The 19,097-nt window shown below is 44.6% G+C and overlaps 2 protein-coding genes across 4 annotated transcripts; one reads left to right on the forward strand and one right to left on the reverse strand.

The window, feature by feature from the left end:
- The first annotated feature begins 5,069 nt into the window (after positions 1 to 5,069).
- mgst3a (microsomal glutathione S-transferase 3a) lies at positions 5,070 to 14,748 on the forward strand. 3 transcript variants are annotated; one of them, XM_006635302.3, is made up of 6 exons: positions 5,070 to 5,178; positions 7,412 to 7,542; positions 10,404 to 10,477; positions 12,086 to 12,143; positions 12,935 to 13,007; positions 13,116 to 14,748. In XM_006635302.3, exons 2-6 carry the CDS (start codon positions 7,426 to 7,428, stop codon positions 13,229 to 13,231), a joined length of 438 nt encoding a protein of 145 aa, XP_006635365.1. In that variant the 5' UTR covers positions 5,070 to 5,178; positions 7,412 to 7,425; the 3' UTR covers positions 13,232 to 14,748. The 3 variants fall into 3 exon arrangements, with proteins under 3 accessions (XP_006635365.1, XP_069050524.1, XP_069050523.1); XM_069194423.1 differs by lacking the exon at positions 5,070 to 5,178 and adding an exon at positions 5,203 to 5,225; XM_069194422.1 differs by lacking the exon at positions 5,070 to 5,178 and adding an exon at positions 5,394 to 5,427.
- A 1,244-nt stretch (positions 14,749 to 15,992) lies between these two features.
- mmachc (metabolism of cobalamin associated C) lies at positions 15,993 to 19,088 on the reverse strand. Its single transcript, XM_006635303.3, has 5 exons — positions 18,970 to 19,088; positions 18,312 to 18,509; positions 17,902 to 18,054; positions 16,883 to 17,237; positions 15,993 to 16,565 (listed from the first exon to the last, which is right to left on the reverse strand). Exons 1-5 carry the CDS (start codon positions 19,057 to 19,059, stop codon positions 16,495 to 16,497), a joined length of 867 nt encoding a protein of 288 aa, XP_006635366.3. The 5' UTR covers positions 19,060 to 19,088; the 3' UTR covers positions 15,993 to 16,494.
- Positions 19,089 to 19,097: the final 9 nt, after the last annotated feature.

Here is a 19,097-nt window from a genome sequence, read left to right on the forward strand (position 1 = left end):
AAAACCTAGATACAGCATCGCTAACCACCACAGCACAGTATCACCCTCACAAATCATTCTTTTCTAATTTATTCTTGTAATATGCTTGCACTCTAGCTCTTACCAGCACTGTACTGTTCACAAATTATGCTGCTTCTCCTGCTCTGGTCTATTTGATTAAACGTCCTTAAGTTCCCTGGTTTCCATTCGACACGTTCTGCCCATGTGGATGTGTCCCTCTAGTGGTGATCTGGTGCATCGCAACATGTTAACGGGCTTTATTTCCCAGTCAGACCTTCTCCTGATGCCTGACCCTGATGCTTTAAGTTCCTTTGTTATTAATTTTAGTCCACAAATAATAGGCTTAAATGTATTTGAGTTCTATAATCTGTAAGAAACAAGACAGACAGAAAATAGGAACGTACACTGGACAAACACTGGGTTTGAATTCATTAACACTGAATTCTTCAATAATCTCTGTCCATACCGAAGGATAAAAGTTGTAGGATAAAAGCAAGTCAGCTAAGAATAAGAACAGCCTTTGAGTTTGATTTGTTGTTCTTGTGTCATATTCGTGGCCATCCTGAAGAGGAAATATACCACACTGATCAAGTTTACCATCTGTGACTCTACAGCACCTTGCAGGTTTTAAAGCAAGTCACCATGACCTATCAAGGTGAACAGAACAAAATGTGTTTTGAAATCCCACGCAGCTGGGTTACAGTGCACCCTAGTGTCTTTTTCCTACTGCGCCACATAAGGAATTTTACCCTAAGATGCAGGGTTTAATCGTATTCTATTTTTAAATAATTTGACACGCATTTTTATCTGAATTGGAAAGCTTAAAAGAACTGGGGGGAAAAACTGATTCAGATCAAACGATTATTGCGTGTAGCAGTTAAAACAAATCAGTGCCTCAGTTTTCATTAATCAAGCAACAATGGTTTCTCACAAAATGCTTTTTTGTGCTCTCACACAGTGCTTTTTCCACCACCCTAAAGACGCACATTATAAAAATGCAGATTGTATCCAAGACAACGTTTAGAGAAGAAATGTAGATTTCCAGACTCTACAGACTCTGTGCAAAGGAGAGAGGAGTCTGATACAGGTAGACGGCTTCGCTGCAAAGTTCAAAAGAGTTGCCGATATCAATATGACTTGTAGGAAGAGACAAGTCTCCTGTTCCCAATGATTTCGGCCTGCCTCTGTGTCCCCCAGGACTGTTTCCAGTTTGGATTCTCCTGCCTGTCTCCCTCTCCCCAAGTGTCCTGTCCTCTAGGATGAGAATTCAGCAGGTCTTCTGTACTGTATATCTTCTTAAATCATTAACAGCTCTGCACTTGTGGAGGAGAGTTCAGTTGACCCAGGTAAGCTTTAGCCAGCACAGTTTATCCCTTCTCCTCAGCTGGATTCTAGACTCTGAGGACAGGAGCTGGAAAACTCTGCTCTCCGTGATATTTAGCATTTTATGACATATAACCAAACCTAGCTGTCAGGGAGGAGGTGAGCACACTTTCAGTAACTGTATAATAGAGCTGAGTCATATTACTCTGCTGCACACCTAAGTCTTTCAGCTTGAGAAAGAACAGATGATGTGGTGTTTTTGTACAAGAGAATTAATACTGACATCCCACAGAGACTGTTAGAGGTGATCGAGCCAAGATGGAGCTTGTATGAATGCTATCTCTACAGTCTCAGACTTCATGCCTTCACAGTGCCACTGTAGTGGTGTCATCAGCAGATATACTGTAGTGTGCTGAATATCAATAATATAAAACAAACTTCTTTAGCATGTTTCTAATGACAGAGTGAGAGACAGGTGGGGCAAGGCAAGAAAATGTGGATCTCGGAGTCTGTTTTATTTGAACCAAACTGCTACCTTCTCGGGAGGTGGTCTCAGTTCTTCTGAGCAGAAAGAAACTGAGCTTGGGTCATCGTGCTTTTGTGCTTTGCGTTTTCTGGGGCGGCTTTTCACAGGAACAGCATGCAAAGGTGAGGGTGTGCCTCAGCTCATGTTGCAGAAGCATTAGGACTGCCTGTGCAAGGCTCCTGTCTTTGTGGCATCATTAATTTTCTTTGAGAACATTTTTTCAAACTAGTAGTAGTCCTGCAGCAGAGAATGTGTGTTTCTGTGTAATCACAGTTTTGCAGAATCCTTTTATAGTTGTAAAAAATTGACCACAATGATGATTCAATAAATTAGTTAACAATAGCACCCATGGTGATACATTTACTTGTACATAGCTACAGGTATACCAGACAACAAGACCATTACTTCTCCATATCATCTCCAAAGCCTCTCATTCACACACCAAAGCATTGAACGTGGTGTAATACAGTAGTAACCTGCACCAAATTCCTCAGCCTGCGGCGCTTTACAATAGTCTGCAGCTTCCCTGCTGGACAGCTGCTCCGTTAAGGAATTACAGAGACGGAAGCCACTAGGGGCCAGATCAGGGCTGTGAGGTGGCTGGTCCAGAACGTCTCACTCGTAACAATGTGGACACTCGTGGATGTGGTCGGCACAGCAGTGTGCGGCCGGACATCGTTGTGCAGGAAAAAGAGGTCCTGGTGCTACTAGCCCAGGACTTTTTGCATGAATGCTCTCCAGCAACAGTCCAGTGTGTCCCACAAGGGAGGCAAGCACAATTGGCATAGGCTCTGTGTGTAACTGCCTCCTGGATTAGCAGCTAGGAGGAAAAGGGCTAATAGTCTGTGTTTAGGCTCTTACAGAGAGTCTGTGTCCAGGCTCCTGTAGGAAAGACAGTGAGTGAACGTGCAGAAGTGAATCGGTTTGGAGAGTCTATATAAGCACGGGTGAAGTCCTATGGGCTCCTGTGCTTTAACATCACCAGACCAGTGTCCAGTCTCAGTGGCAGAAGGATTATGGTTAGGAAGAGATGATTAGTGAAAGCGTTCAGAGTCACTTGGGTAGAATATCCTAGTGTTTAGTTGTGATTAGTATTAATTAATCGGACTTTGGAAAACTGAGCGTAAAGTTTTAAGGGACCAGGGTCTCTTTGTATATAAGTGACGCGTTGATAACTGTTGGAATCGACAGACATGGAGGTATTGAGACAGTCTTCCTAAAACTGACTGATGATGGAAGGTTTAACCTGAAGAGTGGAAGAGGAATCATAGTGACTTTACTATGGAAATCCTCCGTGAGCAGAACAACAGAACAGTGGACTGTGATGGCTTCTCCGAAAGGGGACCGGAGGAACATCTTGGAGCCTGGAGGCTCAAAAGTTTCCCAGTGACGCTCTGACTATGAATTGCCTTCCATGATTCAGGCCTTGGCTTCACCACACTGTTCCTTGCCTTTTTTAAAAGCTGCCTTCTCTCCTTTGTCCTGATTATTTTCCACAAAAACCTCTGTGCATCTTAATCTCAGGGTGTCTCTGGGACTCTGAAGGAGGTGAAGGAAACTGGCTTTATGTTTTTATCGTCGAGCCGCATGAGCTGCAGTTGTAACTGCCACTCACACATAAATGGCTAACTGGTTTTCTCTCCCTTTCCAAAAAATAAACAGTATTTTCTATTATTATCCCAGCGATGACTAAATCCACTTTGACAATATGTTATGCAGTCCTGGCTGGCAAAGAGAAGTGGCCTATTAAACAGCCTCCCCTGTGTAAGTGCTCACTGTGCACTGTTCCCCCACAAACCTTTCTTTCCAAATTGCACAACTTTCTGCCTGAGCAAACCGCAGCTGTCAGGAGGAAAAGGAGAAATAAGTGTAACCAGAGCTACTGCACTGACACCCAAATCCCCAGATACCTGCTAAAAGCAAACACCAAGTAGCTGTCTCACATAGGAGCCTGTGGATAACAGAGAAGGATATTTAATTAAGATTACTCGAGCGTAGAGAACAATCTCCTTCACATGCCCCCTGCAGGAATAGCAAACCTTGGCTGATAAGATCTCTTTGGAGGAAGTTCCCCTTGCAAGATCATTAGCTTCACTGTGTGAGACTCTCTCATGCAAACAGACGCACACACAGGTCACACCAGCATATGCACAGCAGTGACGCACGACAAAAGAACTAGAGAAGACTCCCATTACATAGCAGTGTGATCCATTTCGGGTTCACGCCACTCCAGGCAGCCTTAGTGGTTTGAGAAATTCATGGACGCATGTGAAGTTCTAGTAACATTAAATTAACTGCTTTTCTGCATTAGCAGTACTGTCACGCATACGGCAGACATTGCAGGTTGTGAGAGCCGGCTTACCAGCGTGGTGACGTCACCGCCCTTCCCTGTGAAGAGCAGGGACCGCAGCCACCGGGCTGACGGGAGATTTCCCTTTGGCTCAAGTGGCTGGGTCCCTGTTGAGTGATGCCGGAGGCCTGGGTTTGAGTCCCCAACAGTGGGGGGCTGACCTGAGACGGCAGGGGTGAGGGTGCATACCCACATGAACCCGAGAGTGCTACAGTACAATGTGTAGTGTACATCATTAACTACAATCCAGTTAAATAATATTACATTGAAAGGGTACTGAGAGGGGTAAAAAAAACACTGTGAGTCAGTGCATTATGCTGATCTGAGCCCTGTATAGACTGTCAAACATTTATACAGCATGTAGTACTTCTCATACATAACATGAATCTATGGAGAAAGGACATCTTTCAAAGCATTTGGTTCTGCTATGAATTTATTTTGATCAATAAAAATTTTCTCTTGAAATCATCCTGTAAACTTATTTGTTCTTAAAGATAATGTCATTGATATAAACATAGATACAAAATATAGACCTAATTATTCCTCGTTTGTTATGTTAAGGCTATTAAAGAAGGCAAAATGTAGTTCAAGACTGGTACACAATGAACCATTCTTGTCCAGTGCTAGTGGGTTATATGGGTATTCATCATCAGATAATGATAGATGCCACTGTTATGTAGTGTAGAAATTAGTAAATTGTTTGAAATTCAGTTTCCATTATGAAGTATTTTTTTTTTCTTACTAAAGATCATAACAACTCCACCTGCGCTAAACATGATAATCACCGAGCTCAAGCCCCTGATGAGCTCGGGCCTACTTGCCGTAACACCGCCTGCCTCGTCTGACTTTCCGTAGCCAGACACTCCGCCTCCCGACGGCGCAACTATATAACCTCTGGCCGCAGAACAGAAAGAGGCGGAGATTGTGGGTGTTGATTTTTCAAATTTCACTTACAGCTGACAGTCACACTTAGGAACAGGTGAGAGAATTCGCAAAAAAAAATTAAAAACAATTCTGGTTGGATGTGTAAGTCGTCTAAATGTTATTCGTTTATTCGTTATTTGCAAGCGACTGTCTTTACAGAAGTCGAGTTAGATAGGTTCGCTAAATGATGTGTATTTCTGTTGTTGTTGTTCTGTCTTTGGATTGACCTTCGTCGTGAATGAACTGGTCGAAGTTCATGGAGGTGAACATCATGATCAGAAGGATATGGCGAAGGATTTTCAAGGTCATTGTCGTTTGCTGCCGAATCCTGCGCTTGTTTCTATAGGGATGCCGCACAGAGATATACATTGCAAACGGGACAGAATGCTAACAGATGCACAAAGTCTAGTGATTTCTCGCTTTTACCCAAAGCCCCTTTCTATTCAGTTTTTTCAGACAGTAAGGCGCACATTAAAAGCGTTGAACGACCAGCTTGCATTTTACAGAAGAACTGATGCAACGTGCCGTAATGTAGCTCTGCAGTGTACAGTACTTAAAAGTCCGTCCGTCAGTCTTTTCCCTGTATATCTTTATACTGTCCTAACACTTTACCTCCCAGGCGCAGTTTTTGCTGTACGTGCTTCCCTCATTGAGCCCACTAGTTAGCCTCTTGTGTTTATATTTAAGTACTGTATCTCGATAAACATCTCCTATTATGGATCTCGCCCATTAAAAGACTACGTAGTGTGGAGTGCATTACTAGCATATCGCTTTATCATGGTTGCATCGGGCTACAGTGTAGTCAGAGAAGACGCGGTAAGAGTGCTTTATATTCCTCCGTGGACCTTAGTATTGTACACGAACAGGTCTGATTTTAATAAATAATGCGTCTTGGGTGTGTGTGTGGGTGGGGGGGTTCTGAACCATGTAGCGTCTCACTTCACAAAAAACGGTAGCGTCATCCCCTCTCTGTGCATAACCTTTGCTGGCTGAGATGAAAGAGACTGACAATGCTATTGGAAACGCGTGTGGTGTGGTTTGATAAAATGTACTTAGATTTCTGCCTCATTATTTCAAATCATTGGTTCCATCAGTGATTTGCATTGCTGACTCACAGCACTGGGACCCGGGGCTAAATTCCTGGGGTGCTATCTGGCTGTGTGGAGTTTGTATGTTCTCCCCATGTTCATGTGGGGTTCTGCTGGGCGCGTTAGTGGGTTTCTTTAAGGTTGGCCCTGGTGTGAGTGTGTTCGTGTGCCCTGTGATGCACTGGTGTCCCATCCAGAGTATATCCCGCCTTGTGCCCACTGCCTCCTGCCCTGGGCCACCGTCACCCTGAACTGGGTAAAGCAGTTGGTGAAAGAGATGTGATGTAATTATTTTAAATGGAGGTCAATGATAGTAGTTATTACAATATTCAATAGAAATAACACCCAAAAATTAAATTTAGTGAAATGATTATGGAGTGTTTTAGTCAAAATGTGGCTTAACCCACTTGGCTGAGGGCTGACCTGACCAGAGGACGAGGAGGATAGGATCCCGTACAGTGAGTGAAGAGTGACCAGGGGGCAGCTGTACAGGTAGAAACATTAGTGTTTCTAATGTTTTAGTTAGCTGGTGTGTGGTGAGCGTTCTAGCACACTATGGTTGCTGTCGCATCATCCAGGTGGGGCTGCACATTGGTGGTGGTGGAGGGTAGTCCCCATTACCTGTAAAGCGCTTTGAGTGGAGTGTCCAGAAAAGAGCTATATAAGTGTAAGCAATTATTATTTAATAATTTTTTAGGTGAGTAAATGATGTCAGGAATGATTACAAATTACTGACAGTTGAGTCCAGTCGAACTTGGCTGTTGTCATCCCTCCTGAACTGGTCTGGTGTAATTAAGCTAAAATATAGGGCTACATGCGTAATGGCATGCACGGAAAAAATAGATATGCTGGATGGTGATGTATCCATTTTATAGCAAACGGAACAAGAGAACAAAAAGTTCAGTATGTGGAGGTTAACCGAGCATTTTGTTTTGCAAAATCTCTGTTTTTAAGCACTGATATGCTAGTGAGTGCGCGGGCGTGTAACCGATACAAGGCCTTGCCAGCCTTGAGCTTTTTATTTTTTTTTCTCTCTCATTTCTCTTTGTTCCCGTCTGACATTCTTTCCATTTCTGTTCCTGTCTGTCTGCCCCTCCTCCTCCTGGGGGGCTTGTGTGTGTGTGATGTGTTGTGTTGTGTGTTTCCCCGTGGCTGTGGGTGGGCGTCTCTGTCCGGGAGTGACGGCTCTTTCTTTGGCAGGTTTCGGGTTCAGCATGGTGGTGTTGTCCAAGGAGTATGGTTATGTGCTGCTGACCGGTGCCGCCAGCTTCGTCATGGTCGCACACCTGGCCATAAATGTCGGCCGCGCACGCAAGAAGTACAAAGTGGAGGTGAGAGGTCGTAGGGGTCATGAGTGTGTGTGTCGGGGGGTCAATGAAGATATCTTACGGACCTCTTGGTTTTGTCACTTGGGGGGAAAAAAGTAAAAATAAGATTTTTGGCACTGCAGTAGGGTAAGGGTTGGAATTAGGGTCTGTTCTAGTGCAGTGTTTCCCAGTCCTGGCCTGGGAGTACCTCTTGATTAATTATGCTTATTGAAATGGCCTTTTGATTTTTTTTTTAATGCCTACTCTGCACTCAGTCTCTAATGTTTTTATGCACCTTATTACCAAGAAACATTGATAGAAATGACTGTACTTGCTTCAGATTGATTTAAAACTTATATAAAAAGCTGGTTTTCCATAGCTTTCTAAAGAACGTTGATCGTTTTTATCATTTAGTGATGTACAGACACAGGCGATACTGACGGTCAGACTCTTGAACTATCAGCATTCTTAGCGCTGTTCACACTGATTTGAATTCCACCTTGGAACAATAAACCTTAATTATAGGAGTTATGAAACCCAACTTGATAGATCTACTTGGAGTTAATGCCAATATCTCCAAGTTGTGCTAAATCCTCACCCAGTCTGTCTCGGTAGTCAATATGACCATTTGAATCAAAAGTCCATGAAATGCATGGGAAATGGCACACAGGTTTGAACATTTCAGCTTCCCCATTGGGCAGCCATTTGTCCTCTAATGGGAGATGCAGCAGTTTGATAGTAGTGTGTGCATCTGATATGGTCTCCACCGGTGTCTGAGAGCTTCATTGTCTTGATGGCAATGTAATGGAATTAAAACAAATAACAGCTTTCTTCCCCTGATACTACAATGATAATGATAATGTTGCTTTATTAGCCCTATACAATTTCTTGCATTAGGAATTCATCTTTTCGCATACCCCGGCTTGCTCTCCATGAGACACAGACACACAGACAGGGAGAGAAACTTGGGGTCAGAGCGCAGGGTCAGCCATGTATACGGCACCCCTGGAGCAGCTGGGGTTAAGGGACTTGCTCAGAGGCCCAATGGAGTAGGATTCCTCTGCCGGCTGCAGGATTTGAACTGGCAAACCTTCCAGCCACAGGCGCAGATCCTTAGCCACAGAGCTACAGGCTCTGCCCCCAGGAGGATGAGTAAAGTAAACCTCTTGTCAGAGGAGTGCTTTGTGCAGCTGACGGAAGTGAATGTAGAAAGGTCTAGCCACCGGTCTGGTCATTGATTTAAAAGGGCTTTACTCAGTCAAGACCAACTGCAGGCAGAAAATTCATATTAATAAGACCTGCCCATGGTAAGAATGAAGAGGAGAGATTTACAATTTGTGTGCTTAGAAAATTAATGTTAACTACTTTGTAGCCGTAATTGGTTTTCTGTCAAATTACGCTCAGATGATTTCTGCTAAAACTGATGATTCTATTTTTAAATTAGCATTTTTTTCTGTGCTAATGACAGAAGAGCCCTTTTACTGCGCAAGTCTCTGCAGATATACTGTACTTGCGGAGAGCAGTACTGATGTTCAGGGATGCTTAGGAAATGCACCCTGATGCCCCTCATGCGTATCTGCCAGAGCACATGTAATTTGCATACAGCGTGCGAAAGAAAAGCGCTGACAGACTAATTTCCCAGGTCCCTATTCTCTCGTGGACTCAGTATTGTCTGCTCCATACGGAGCTGCTGAAATGAAAGCTCAGCAGCTGTTGCGGGGATAGGAGTGGTGTGTGTGTGTCTCATTCCTGTGCCTAAACAGCTTCAGCACATAGCCTTTCAAAACTTGAAAAGGTGATGCCCCTTGTCCACAAATTGAAGCAAAAAAGGTTTTCTTGATTTGGGGGGGGGGAAAGTGAAAACTTGAGCATCTGTTCCATTCAGCCTGTACTTGTAATATTATAAGTCAATAACTCATTCCTAATGAAAGTAATCAACCAGTTTCCTGAGATTTGTTTTTTAGGTTTGTTAGTCCTACTTAATTGTTAATTTTGCCTAGAAATGTTAATATTAAACAATATCATGCACAGGGAGCTTTGGTCTGTACTGAATGGTGCAGTGATTAATTTCATAAACAGAACAATGAGAAATATTGTCCCCCTGGTGCAATTGTCATTTGCCACAGATATTGGTTGTTGATTCAGTAGGTGTATCTGCCTTGGACTTTGCTGTTGATTGTCCTTCATTACAGTCAGCGGCCTATCGCCTCCTCCCCTAGACCAAACAAAACATACATCAGTATAAAAACCAGCACTGTTCCTGTTTTAAAGGCCAAAGGAGTAGCCTGTGGAAAAAGATCAAATACGAATGCTTACATATCTCAGTTCTGGAGGATTTAAAAGTTTGCGGATGTGTCTGTCTGGAAGTGTCCTGCTACAGAGAGTGGGACTGAACAGACCACTTTTGCAGTGTTTCTGCTCTGCACACATTTAAAGGCAAATGTGCACTGTCATTATAAGTGAAACGCTTTGGTTTGAACAGGAAATGTTACTTCAAGGTTAGGAGGATGAGAAAGATCTGAATTACAGTCTCCAGGCTGGGAATCCATTGATAGTCCCTTGAACTCTTGAAATGAAATCAGAACTAATCTTTTTTTGCAGTTTGTTTTCCCCAAAACATAATTTTGTATACTGGAGGCTTACAATGTGCTCTTGATTTAGAACACTTTTGTGATTTAAGTGCAATTTCCAAATAATGCCATTCCACACAATGCTAGTGTGTTGGAGTTAGTCAATACTGCTGTATAGTACCAGTGTTTTTCATGATTGTGTAAAACCGGTTGACAAAACGTTCAAGAGCATCAGTTGGAAGGAACTGCATCATTTTGGAATAACTGTAATGTTATGTGTTTCAACATTAATGCGCGTCTCTCTGGCTCTGACAGTACCCTCAGATGTACAGTGATGATCCTGAGAATGGCAACATCTTTAACTGCATTCAGCGTGCTCACCAGAATACGTACGTACAGCACTGCATGGGGTTCTCCTGAGCTGCATTTACCAGGAGCTTTGTCAGACGGCGGGGTTCGGAACCCAGGGTTCTTGCTGCAGGTGACCTTGGTCACACCTGAGAAATGTTCAGATATTCCTGATGAAGCAAGAGATGTGGGCAAGGGCGTGTGACATCGGTAAGGCAGTCGGATAGGATAGAGCCAAACGCTGCAGGGCTTCGTTCGGCAGTACAAAATAAAAGCTAAAAGAAAATAAGATTTATAGGATTAATTCATCGGGTTGGCACCGTGCCGACAATATCTGAACGTATTCCTAAGCGCTGGAGGGGAAGCAGGTGGTTACTTATTAAGGAGATTACAAACGGCACTAGTAACAATTTTTGTGAAGCATACCCTGCTCAGTTTATAGTATATGCAGTGTGTTGGATGTTTCATGAAAGCTCAGTTTTTCACAGCTAAATGTACCACTGTATTCGCAGCACACACATACAGCTTGTGCACAAATGACTGTTTTAAATGTCTCAAATACAAACATCCGTAACTATGACTGCTGAAACGTGAACCTGACTACGGAAATGTGACTTTATAGTGTTAAAAGTAACCACAAATAACGGGATTTCTGGTTGAAACCCGTAAACAGTAAAGTGTTTTACAATCTATAATCCGTCAGAACTTGTAGGTATTAATTTCCTTAAAGAAAAAGTAAAACCTAAGTGAAGTTATCGTTCAGGGTGGCACAGGGAGGTTATTACTGGTGGGACTCTTGGGTCCCCGGGTTTATTTCTGGTCTGGACTGCTTTATGTGTGGAGTTTGCATGTTCTCCCTGTGCGCACTCGGATTTCCAGTGATTGTGTGCGCGCCCATTTGCCCTGTGACAGACTGCTGTCCCATCCCGGCTTCAAGGATAGGCTCCAGGTCATTGTGACCCTTATCAGGAATAGGAGGATTTCTGATGATGGATAGCTCTGATCTGTTTATTAGCGAGGCTGTTCTTCATTGTCTTAAGAAGCAAGTAGGGATAAAAGCTAAGCCACGTAAGATGAGTGATTTATACTTCAACAATGTCTTAAGTACTTGCATTAGTACATAGAGAGACATGGCTCTAATGCTGATTTTTGAAGACGGGCATGATGTATTCTTCATCCCGAGTCCGGTTTAATGTACATGGTGCTAAATTTAGAACCAGCTGTAATTTTGAGATTGAACATCAAGGTGACCAACAGGTGAAGAATTTCAGTAAGCACTTTAATACCTCCTTATGCAGTAGAGCTCGGACTGGTGCCTGCCATTCCTCTTTTGGCTGTATTCCCGAGATGAAAATCAGACTGCTTCACAGATGAAGTGAAATTTCAGCTTAAGATAACAAACAAAACCTCTGATTATTTCACAATTTCTCAAGAACCAAGTGGGAATTGATTAAAATTGACTCTAATAAAGGCCTTGGAATAGAAGATGTCATGTATTAAACAGAATTGCTTGTTTTCTTTTCCTCCCTGGAGTTAAGCAGGGGGAAATTAGATTGTGTGTCAGAAGTAAGCAGTAGAAAATTAGATTTTCTGTTCTGCCTTGGGCCTCACTTGTTTACTAAGCCCTTGTGGGATTTTTTTTTTCCTAGCCTGGAGGTGTACCCCGCCTTCCTGTTCTTCCTAGCCATAGGGGGGCTCCATAACCCGGTGAGTAGTGCTGCCTGTGGCTCTCTGTACAGCTCCAGCCGCGTAGCACAGGGGTTTCTGATCCTCGTCCTGGGGGCCGCACTCCTGCTGGCTTTCATTGCAGCTGCGCTCCTTGACAAATCCTTAATCGAACCAGCAAGTGGCTGCGCTGGAACCTTGGCAAAAAACAAATTCTTGTCCTGTAAAAGCTAGCAGTCTTAAGTTATTTATAATTATACATGTAAACAAAGAGTTCAGATTAAATCTATAATCTGGTCAGTTAAGGGTTCAGTTATATAATTAAGCGGAGAGGTGGAACAAAAGCCAGCAGCAGGTACTGTATGTGGGTCTCCGAGGCCAGCATTAGCAACCCCTGGTAGAGCAGTTTGGGCTGTTTTAGGCCTTATATGCAGTATTCAGCATTAATTCAGAAGGGATCCTGGATGTTTTTTGTGAATGATGGGACACAGGAGGGGCTGGCTTCTGACACTGTCTTGCTGCATGTCATCGAGCTTTTTGGAAAGCCTTTTGCGTTTTTATTCTGCTGAAAGAATGACCTAGCATGTCTGATCTTTGTAATCTTTTTTTTTTATTCTGTATGAGAACTGCTTCTGTGAGCAAAGAGCTCAGGACTGTCTGTTCTGGGTTTACACTGCGCATCAGACTTGTAGTACAGTACATCTCCAGTAACTAGGCCTGTAGGAGAGTGTTTGTGTAAAGCATATTGCTCCAGCAGAATGTGCCGTGTGAACCCCCTGCTGCAGGGACTGTTGGTGTGCAGTGATTGTGCTTCACACTGTGTATTGTTGCAGCGCCTGGCCAGTGCCCTGGGGATGACCTGGGTTATCAGCAGAGAGGTGTACGCGCACGGCTACTCCACTGGAGGTGAGGCTAGACCACGAAATCCAAAGCTGTTAAAACGAGCAACAATGCTTTCTTCTCATGAGGGACCTGGGACCCCTGTTCACTGGGCTTCTCTTTTTCTGCCCGCAGACCCGAAGAAGCGGGCGCGTGGGAGTTTCGGGTCCATCGCACTGCTGGGGCTGGTGGGCATGACAGCCAATTACGGCCGAATCCTGCTGGGGTGGGTCAGGCCCTACCACCACTGAGCTCCCTCACCTGCACCACCGGCCTGGAGAGAGACGGATCACGGGGAGACGGGGGGGGGGGGGTGGGGAGAGCGGTAGTGAGCACCCACAGGACAGCGAGCAGAGGGCCACTCCACACTGGCCCGCGCCCAATCCTGCGTGCCTGAAACACCTCCCAGCTGAACCTGAGCCGGTTCCTTTAGAGCCTGGGAAATCTACAGGGGACTTGTAAAATTAGTCTTTTCAAAGAACTGTATTGTGAAAATTGTGAACTGGGTAGCAGTGGCGGGACATACATTCCTATGAGCGTGGAAACTAGAGTTAAAAACATTTTTTTAAACCCCTGGGACAGCCTGTGTGTTCTGTGATGCACTTCACAGTACGTAGTTTTCAGATAGTTGTTTGAATAAGTGAGCTGACTTTATAAGAATATTTTGTATGGCAGATTGCTCCTGCAAAGTAAATAATTCCTTCAAGTGACGTAAGATCTGAGGGGATCCTGTGTAGCTTTGGGTCAGAAGACTGTTTTGGAAGCTTTGTGAGAGACTGAAAGGAGATCTCCAAATGCACTCATCCTTGGGATACACTGATTATGGACTGGACCAGATTATGGCTTTTGACCCACATGCTGAATGCAAGTTACAACAGGTTTTACAGTGGATTTTTGGAGGGTTGAATAAAGAGGCCTGTGCTGCCAATCAGGTTCTGTTTTTTATGACTTGTGATTGATGCTGGTACCCAGACATTTGGACAGACCCAGTTCTTCATTCCACATTCCTCCTCCTGAAAATGTTGAAGTGATCTGTATGGGGGCCAATTGTAGAACTGAAGGGCAGTGATACTATTAATAAACTGATTGTGGACAGGCAAAGCCAAGTTATCCTGTCCCTGACTTACAGCAGATGATGGCAGGGAATCGCAGATTTTGGGGAAACCTGGAATATTAATCAAGAATTTTAACAGCCTAGGAATGTACGCAGCCCTCTTTCCTGTAGCATAGTTGTTTCCTGGTTTGCATTGTTGGCATCACGGTTTCTGAATTGAACTTCAATTTTGGTTAATGAGAGCCATTTTTCTTCTGCAGCTTTCAATTTGATGACAAGAATTTAAAAACTGAAATAAACAGCTCTTTGTGAGCTAGAAATTGTTCCAAAGGTCTGATTAAGCAAGAGATTAGTTCCCAATAGCTGTTGGGTAAGGAATTCAGAGCCCTGTTGGACCAAAGTCCAGTAGGGATTTGGGCTCCCAAGGATGTGGGTCAGGTAGTCATTTCCACAATTTCCCGCAACTAAAAATCTGCTGTGTGTGGTGTCTTCTGCAGCATGGTGCTGAGATACTTCAGCTGGAGGAAAGGTACAGCTGCTCTTCGGTCAGCTTTTAGAAGGGGGTGTTGATAGTGCCCTCAGTTCCATCCTCCTCACTCCTCCCTTATCATGAAACTTTAGCATCTCTCTGCAGTTTACGGTGTTTAATCATGGATGCCAAATGTTGCATTATTAAAAAAAATAAAATAAATCTTGATAATAAAAATGAAAAAATCTTTTCAGTCTCTTTGTACGTTAGAAGGCTTTCCTTGTATGTCCTGTGTGAGCTTACCGTCGGGAGTGTGTTCTACAACTGATTTCGGAAGCACTCTTTACACTGCAAGATCTTTCGTTAAGGTTTAAATCTTGTCATTTTTCTAACCTTGGACCAGTTTTGTCAGACTGCCGCCTCACTAGTGAGTCTCATGCCATTGAATGAAGTCAAGTGATTTAGGTGTGTCATTATTAGTTGGCCCATTAGGAAGGCCTTGGTTTTTCGTAGAGGGAAACACGTAACTAGCAACCCAATAAATGAGCAGGTGTGAGGTGTGAACCTGGATGGGAGACCACCTGAGAAAGCGGAGGTTACTGGTGGAAGAGGTGTTAGTGGAACCAGTAGGGTGCGCTCTCTTTGTGGTCTGTGTGGGCACTAATGCCCCAGTATACTGTAGCGATAGGGACACTATACTATGAAAAACGCACTGTACTTTGGATCAAACATAAAAACAAGGTCCTGACTCTGTGGCCATTAAAAATCCCAGGGCATTTTTTTCAAAGAGTAGGGTTGTTAACCCCAGTGTCCTGGGCTATTAGTATTAGAAGAAAGCTTCTAAGCTAAGAAAGTATTATTATTAGAAGAAAGCTGCTCTTGCAATATTTCAGATGGAGGAAGGTGACTTTTTTTGTCACAGCATTTGTCCCCTGTTATTTAAACAATTGTTAATTGATAAATTTCCTTGAAAGGAAATTTTAAACTAGTTGAAAAACCAATGGAATGATGAGCAACATGAGGAGGCGCACAGCTTGGCTTTCTATGAAAACCGAACAGAAAAAAGAAGAAACAAAATATGAAGTTTCCAAAGCCAAACATGAACGTTTTTTGAAAAAAGCATCCCGAAAGATTCATGTGACTGTGTCTACATTGTTTTCTCTGGGGGGGAGGGTTAATGAAAGAGCCTTGTGAATCAAGAGTGTCTGCACGTTAGGCAACTGAATACAAGTTAACATTTATGCAAGTGGGATGATTTTTTTTGTTTCTGCATTTTTCAGCCAAATGATTTCATTTCATGTACATTTAAAATTAAAACTGGACCGAGATGAAATCGATCAAGTGTGCTGCTGTGCAGATCTGTCTGACATCAAGACCATCTGGAGTGGCAACATGTTATGAACATCAACAATTTACTCAAAGTCTTCACTTAGTATTGCCTTTCATTATTCAACTTTATACAGCTTACTTAGAGTGACGAGAAACAAGGTTTGTCATTAACAATCTTTAATGCACCTTCATCAGCATCTTCAAAAACCTGATCACAACAATTCCAGGTAAAGGTTAGCACCTAATCCGTCCCATTTACCAATTAGCTGTCCTTGACACAGGTCAGTGTTCCTCCCGACAGATCCATGAAGCTGAAACAATACTTTTTGTGTTAAGATTTATCAAGGCTCTTAACATGGCTAAGTTTCATTAGAATGTCCATCAAAGACTGGTGTTTCTGCATAAACAAAGGAAAACATTGCCAGAATATAATGCAAATTGTCGAGACGTTTTGCACAGCAGTGTACAGCATTTCAGATTTGGAACTTGATGGGTTTCTGTTGGTTTTGCCTGAGGATTATTGCATTTACAGCAGTGAACCCCCCCATCAAGAACTGTAGCGATCCCCATCTTTCGTTCTGTAGAATCTCGGTCCCTCAGTTTTTACAGCTGTGCTAAAGAAGTGGTTAATGATTGAGAAATTAACTCCATCGCTGGTCCAATCAGGAGTATGGCTGGAATATAAACCTGAAGAAGCTCCTGGTGCCCTCTAGGACTGTAAACTCCAGAAGACCTGTATGGGGTAAGCAAGTTATGATTGACAGGTGGGTTGAAATGTTTTAATCTGAGCATAAAGGCCTTCTGTGTCTCCAGACATGAGCTGCAGTCAGGCTAAGGAATGTGAAAAAATAAAACCTGGTTTACAATTGCTCTCTGTCCCTGGCGTGGGTGTGTATGGCGAGATTACACACCATTGTCCCCGTGAATAAATGAATAGAGTGCCCTGCCTCTGTTAAAGGCGATAAGCTCTTTTGTAGTCCCTTCCTGTTTTATGAAGCTCAATTCCGGGTGGAAGAGGTCAATAAAATGGTCCATCGCCTGCCATCTCACCTCCTTTGTGGCTACCAGGCTCTGCAGGAGTGGGGGACGCGCGCTGTCCTGGGTCCTCACTGCGGAGGAGCCCCCAGTCTCGGAGCAGGGCGAGTCGATCGGCCGGGCGGGCGGAGAAGTAGGCCTGCTGCTTCTCGGAGTACCGCTCTGCGGGGGCTACGACGTCCCGGTAGCTCCAGTCCTGCCAGCAGGTGTTGAATCTCTCCAGCAGCCGGATCCGGTCTTCGCGAGTGGGTACGCAGTCCGGGGGGTCCCTCTGCTCCAGCCCGGCTGCTCCCACCCCCGGGAACACCAGCAGGGCACGGATGGCAAACCAGCCGCCAAACCGGGGGTGCACGCACACGCCGAACATTTTCTGCAGCAGCACGGGGGGGGCAGGGAGTGAGAGACACGCAGATGGGTAGACAAACTGACTTCAGGAACTCCCTCACGGCTCAGTTCCGAACGCCCTTGCTGGCCCACACCAGCCTCTGCCTCCCAATATCTCTGGAACGTCCTTGCTCTCTAGAGCCGCCTGCCTCTTTCAACAACCGTTCCAGCACCGACTGGGCGCCAAAAATGTTAACTGAACGTTCAAGACGAGATACATAATAACTACAACAGTCACAGGAACTGAAGAGTGAAAACCAAGCTGTGCCTCAACAAATACAATTAATTTGTATTAACTGCAAAACTGTATTGGGTTGGACGATTTGCGTCTTGAGTTTCAGAAAGTAATTGAGGCACAGCAAGAACACCCCTATGTCATTGGTTGAGGATGATCTAGTATTTTGGTTCATTTATACTCGCCAGAGCAAAGTCTTGAGCACTAAAACAAGATGTGCGTGTGTCGAATTCAGGAAGATTCTCGCGCTAAAGCCGAGAAAGGCTCCTCTTTACTCTGGGTAATTATGTATGTTTGTAACACAAACTAAACCAAAAGCATATGAATGGACAGCAGAGCTGGAGACTCTCCCTGTCTGCATTTGACAGCCCCCTTGTGGACCACCTGTGTCTTTCTGACACCCCGGCGTACTCGCCTTGTTCCCCCAGGGGTTGTCAGCAACATCCCGCTGCTGGTAGTAGTACGCTGCTCCGGCCACATGGGCGGCGGTCTGGGCCAGAAACTTGGGCTTCCGGTTGGGCAGCATCTCATAGTCATAGCTGATCTCTACCTGCTGTCCCGGGAAACACTGCAGCCGGGCAGGGAGGGGAGAGGACAGAGGAGTTACACTGGGGGTGGGGGGCCACAGAATATCTGCCTGCTCTCCCAAAGAATTTGATCAGGCTGTTTTGTAGAGGAGCCTTGGAAATCTGCCATACAGAGACAACAATACGCAACTCCAGAGAAAAAGCTAAGCCCAGCCCTGACCCTGAACCTCGGTTCTCTCCACGTGTTCGGCAGCGCCTCTCAATGGCCTGTGCAGGTGTGCTCGGGCACCGGGGGTACCTGGGCGACGGCGCGGGGGAGGTAGTGTGCCACGCACTGGTCGATGGGGTCCCTGACACTGCCGCACGCCTGGCTCCTCAGGAAGGGAAGGAAGCTGGATTCGAACATGGCGGGGGCGCTCAGCACCACCGCGGCCAGCGTGTCGCTGGGGTGGCCGAGGTGCAGCGAGGGCGGCAACACTGCATTGTACCAGCCCACCTGCCGGGACGACACAAACACAAACCGTGAGCTCATGCCGGACACAGGCCCCTCCGCACGGCTGTCCTAAGCGGTTTCAGGCTTTAGAGAATTCAAGGTAACAGGCTCCAGGGGCTGAATTCAAGAAAGACTAATACATTTCTTAATCTGTCACAATTTCCTTTATTGTGGATAACAATCGCGTGTTCTCCATGCATACAGAAAAAAACAGCTTAAGCACCTTAATATTTGCCACATAAAAATGAAAACAAAATCAACAAAAAAGAGGAAACTATTTTTATTCCATTACAGTGAACTAGCACAAACTTTAGGAAATTTGTTTTAGGAATCTTTTTGTGGAAAAGATGACATTACTTTGGAGACGCTAATCAAAACGCGTCTATGTACTATTATTTATCGCATTCAAGTTAGGTTTTTTGCAGCAGTACCCCTAGCCCTCACTGTTTTCATTGAGCTCTACCTGTAAAGGATAAACCTCGAAGCCAAGGGGAGTCAGAACTTCACGTAACCTCCCCTCCACGATTTCAACATTGGAGCCAGACTCCGCCATAACATTTTCAACCTTAGCGCACTGCACTGTGGTGATCG

This window comes from Lepisosteus oculatus, chromosome 9 (genome assembly GCF_040954835.1).
Source record: "Lepisosteus oculatus isolate fLepOcu1 chromosome 9, fLepOcu1.hap2, whole genome shotgun sequence".
In the NCBI taxonomy this organism is placed as follows: domain Eukaryota; kingdom Metazoa; phylum Chordata; class Actinopteri; order Semionotiformes; family Lepisosteidae; genus Lepisosteus; species Lepisosteus oculatus.

Excerpts from the sequence above, each read along its gene's own strand:
- mgst3a (XM_069194422.1), top strand. Across the intron at positions 7,543-10,403 it reads GCAAGAAGTACAAAGTGGAG|TACCCTCAGATGTACAGTGA; the intron begins GTGAGAGGTCGT and ends TGGCTCTGACAG. Across the intron at positions 12,144-12,934 it reads TAGGGGGGCTCCATAACCCG|CGCCTGGCCAGTGCCCTGGG; the intron begins GTGAGTAGTGCT and ends GTATTGTTGCAG.
- mmachc (XM_006635303.3), bottom strand. The coding sequence starts at position 19,059 with ATGGCGGAGTCTGGCTCCAATGTTGAAATCGTGGAGGGGAGGTTACGT. Across the intron at positions 18,510-18,969 it reads TCGAGGTTTATCCTTTACAG|GTGGGCTGGTACAATGCAGT; the intron begins GTAGAGCTCAAT and ends TCGTCCCGGCAG. Across the intron at positions 18,055-18,311 it reads TCCCCCGCGCCGTCGCCCAG|TGTTTCCCGGGACAGCAGGT; the intron begins GTACCCCCGGTG and ends GCCCGGCTGCAG.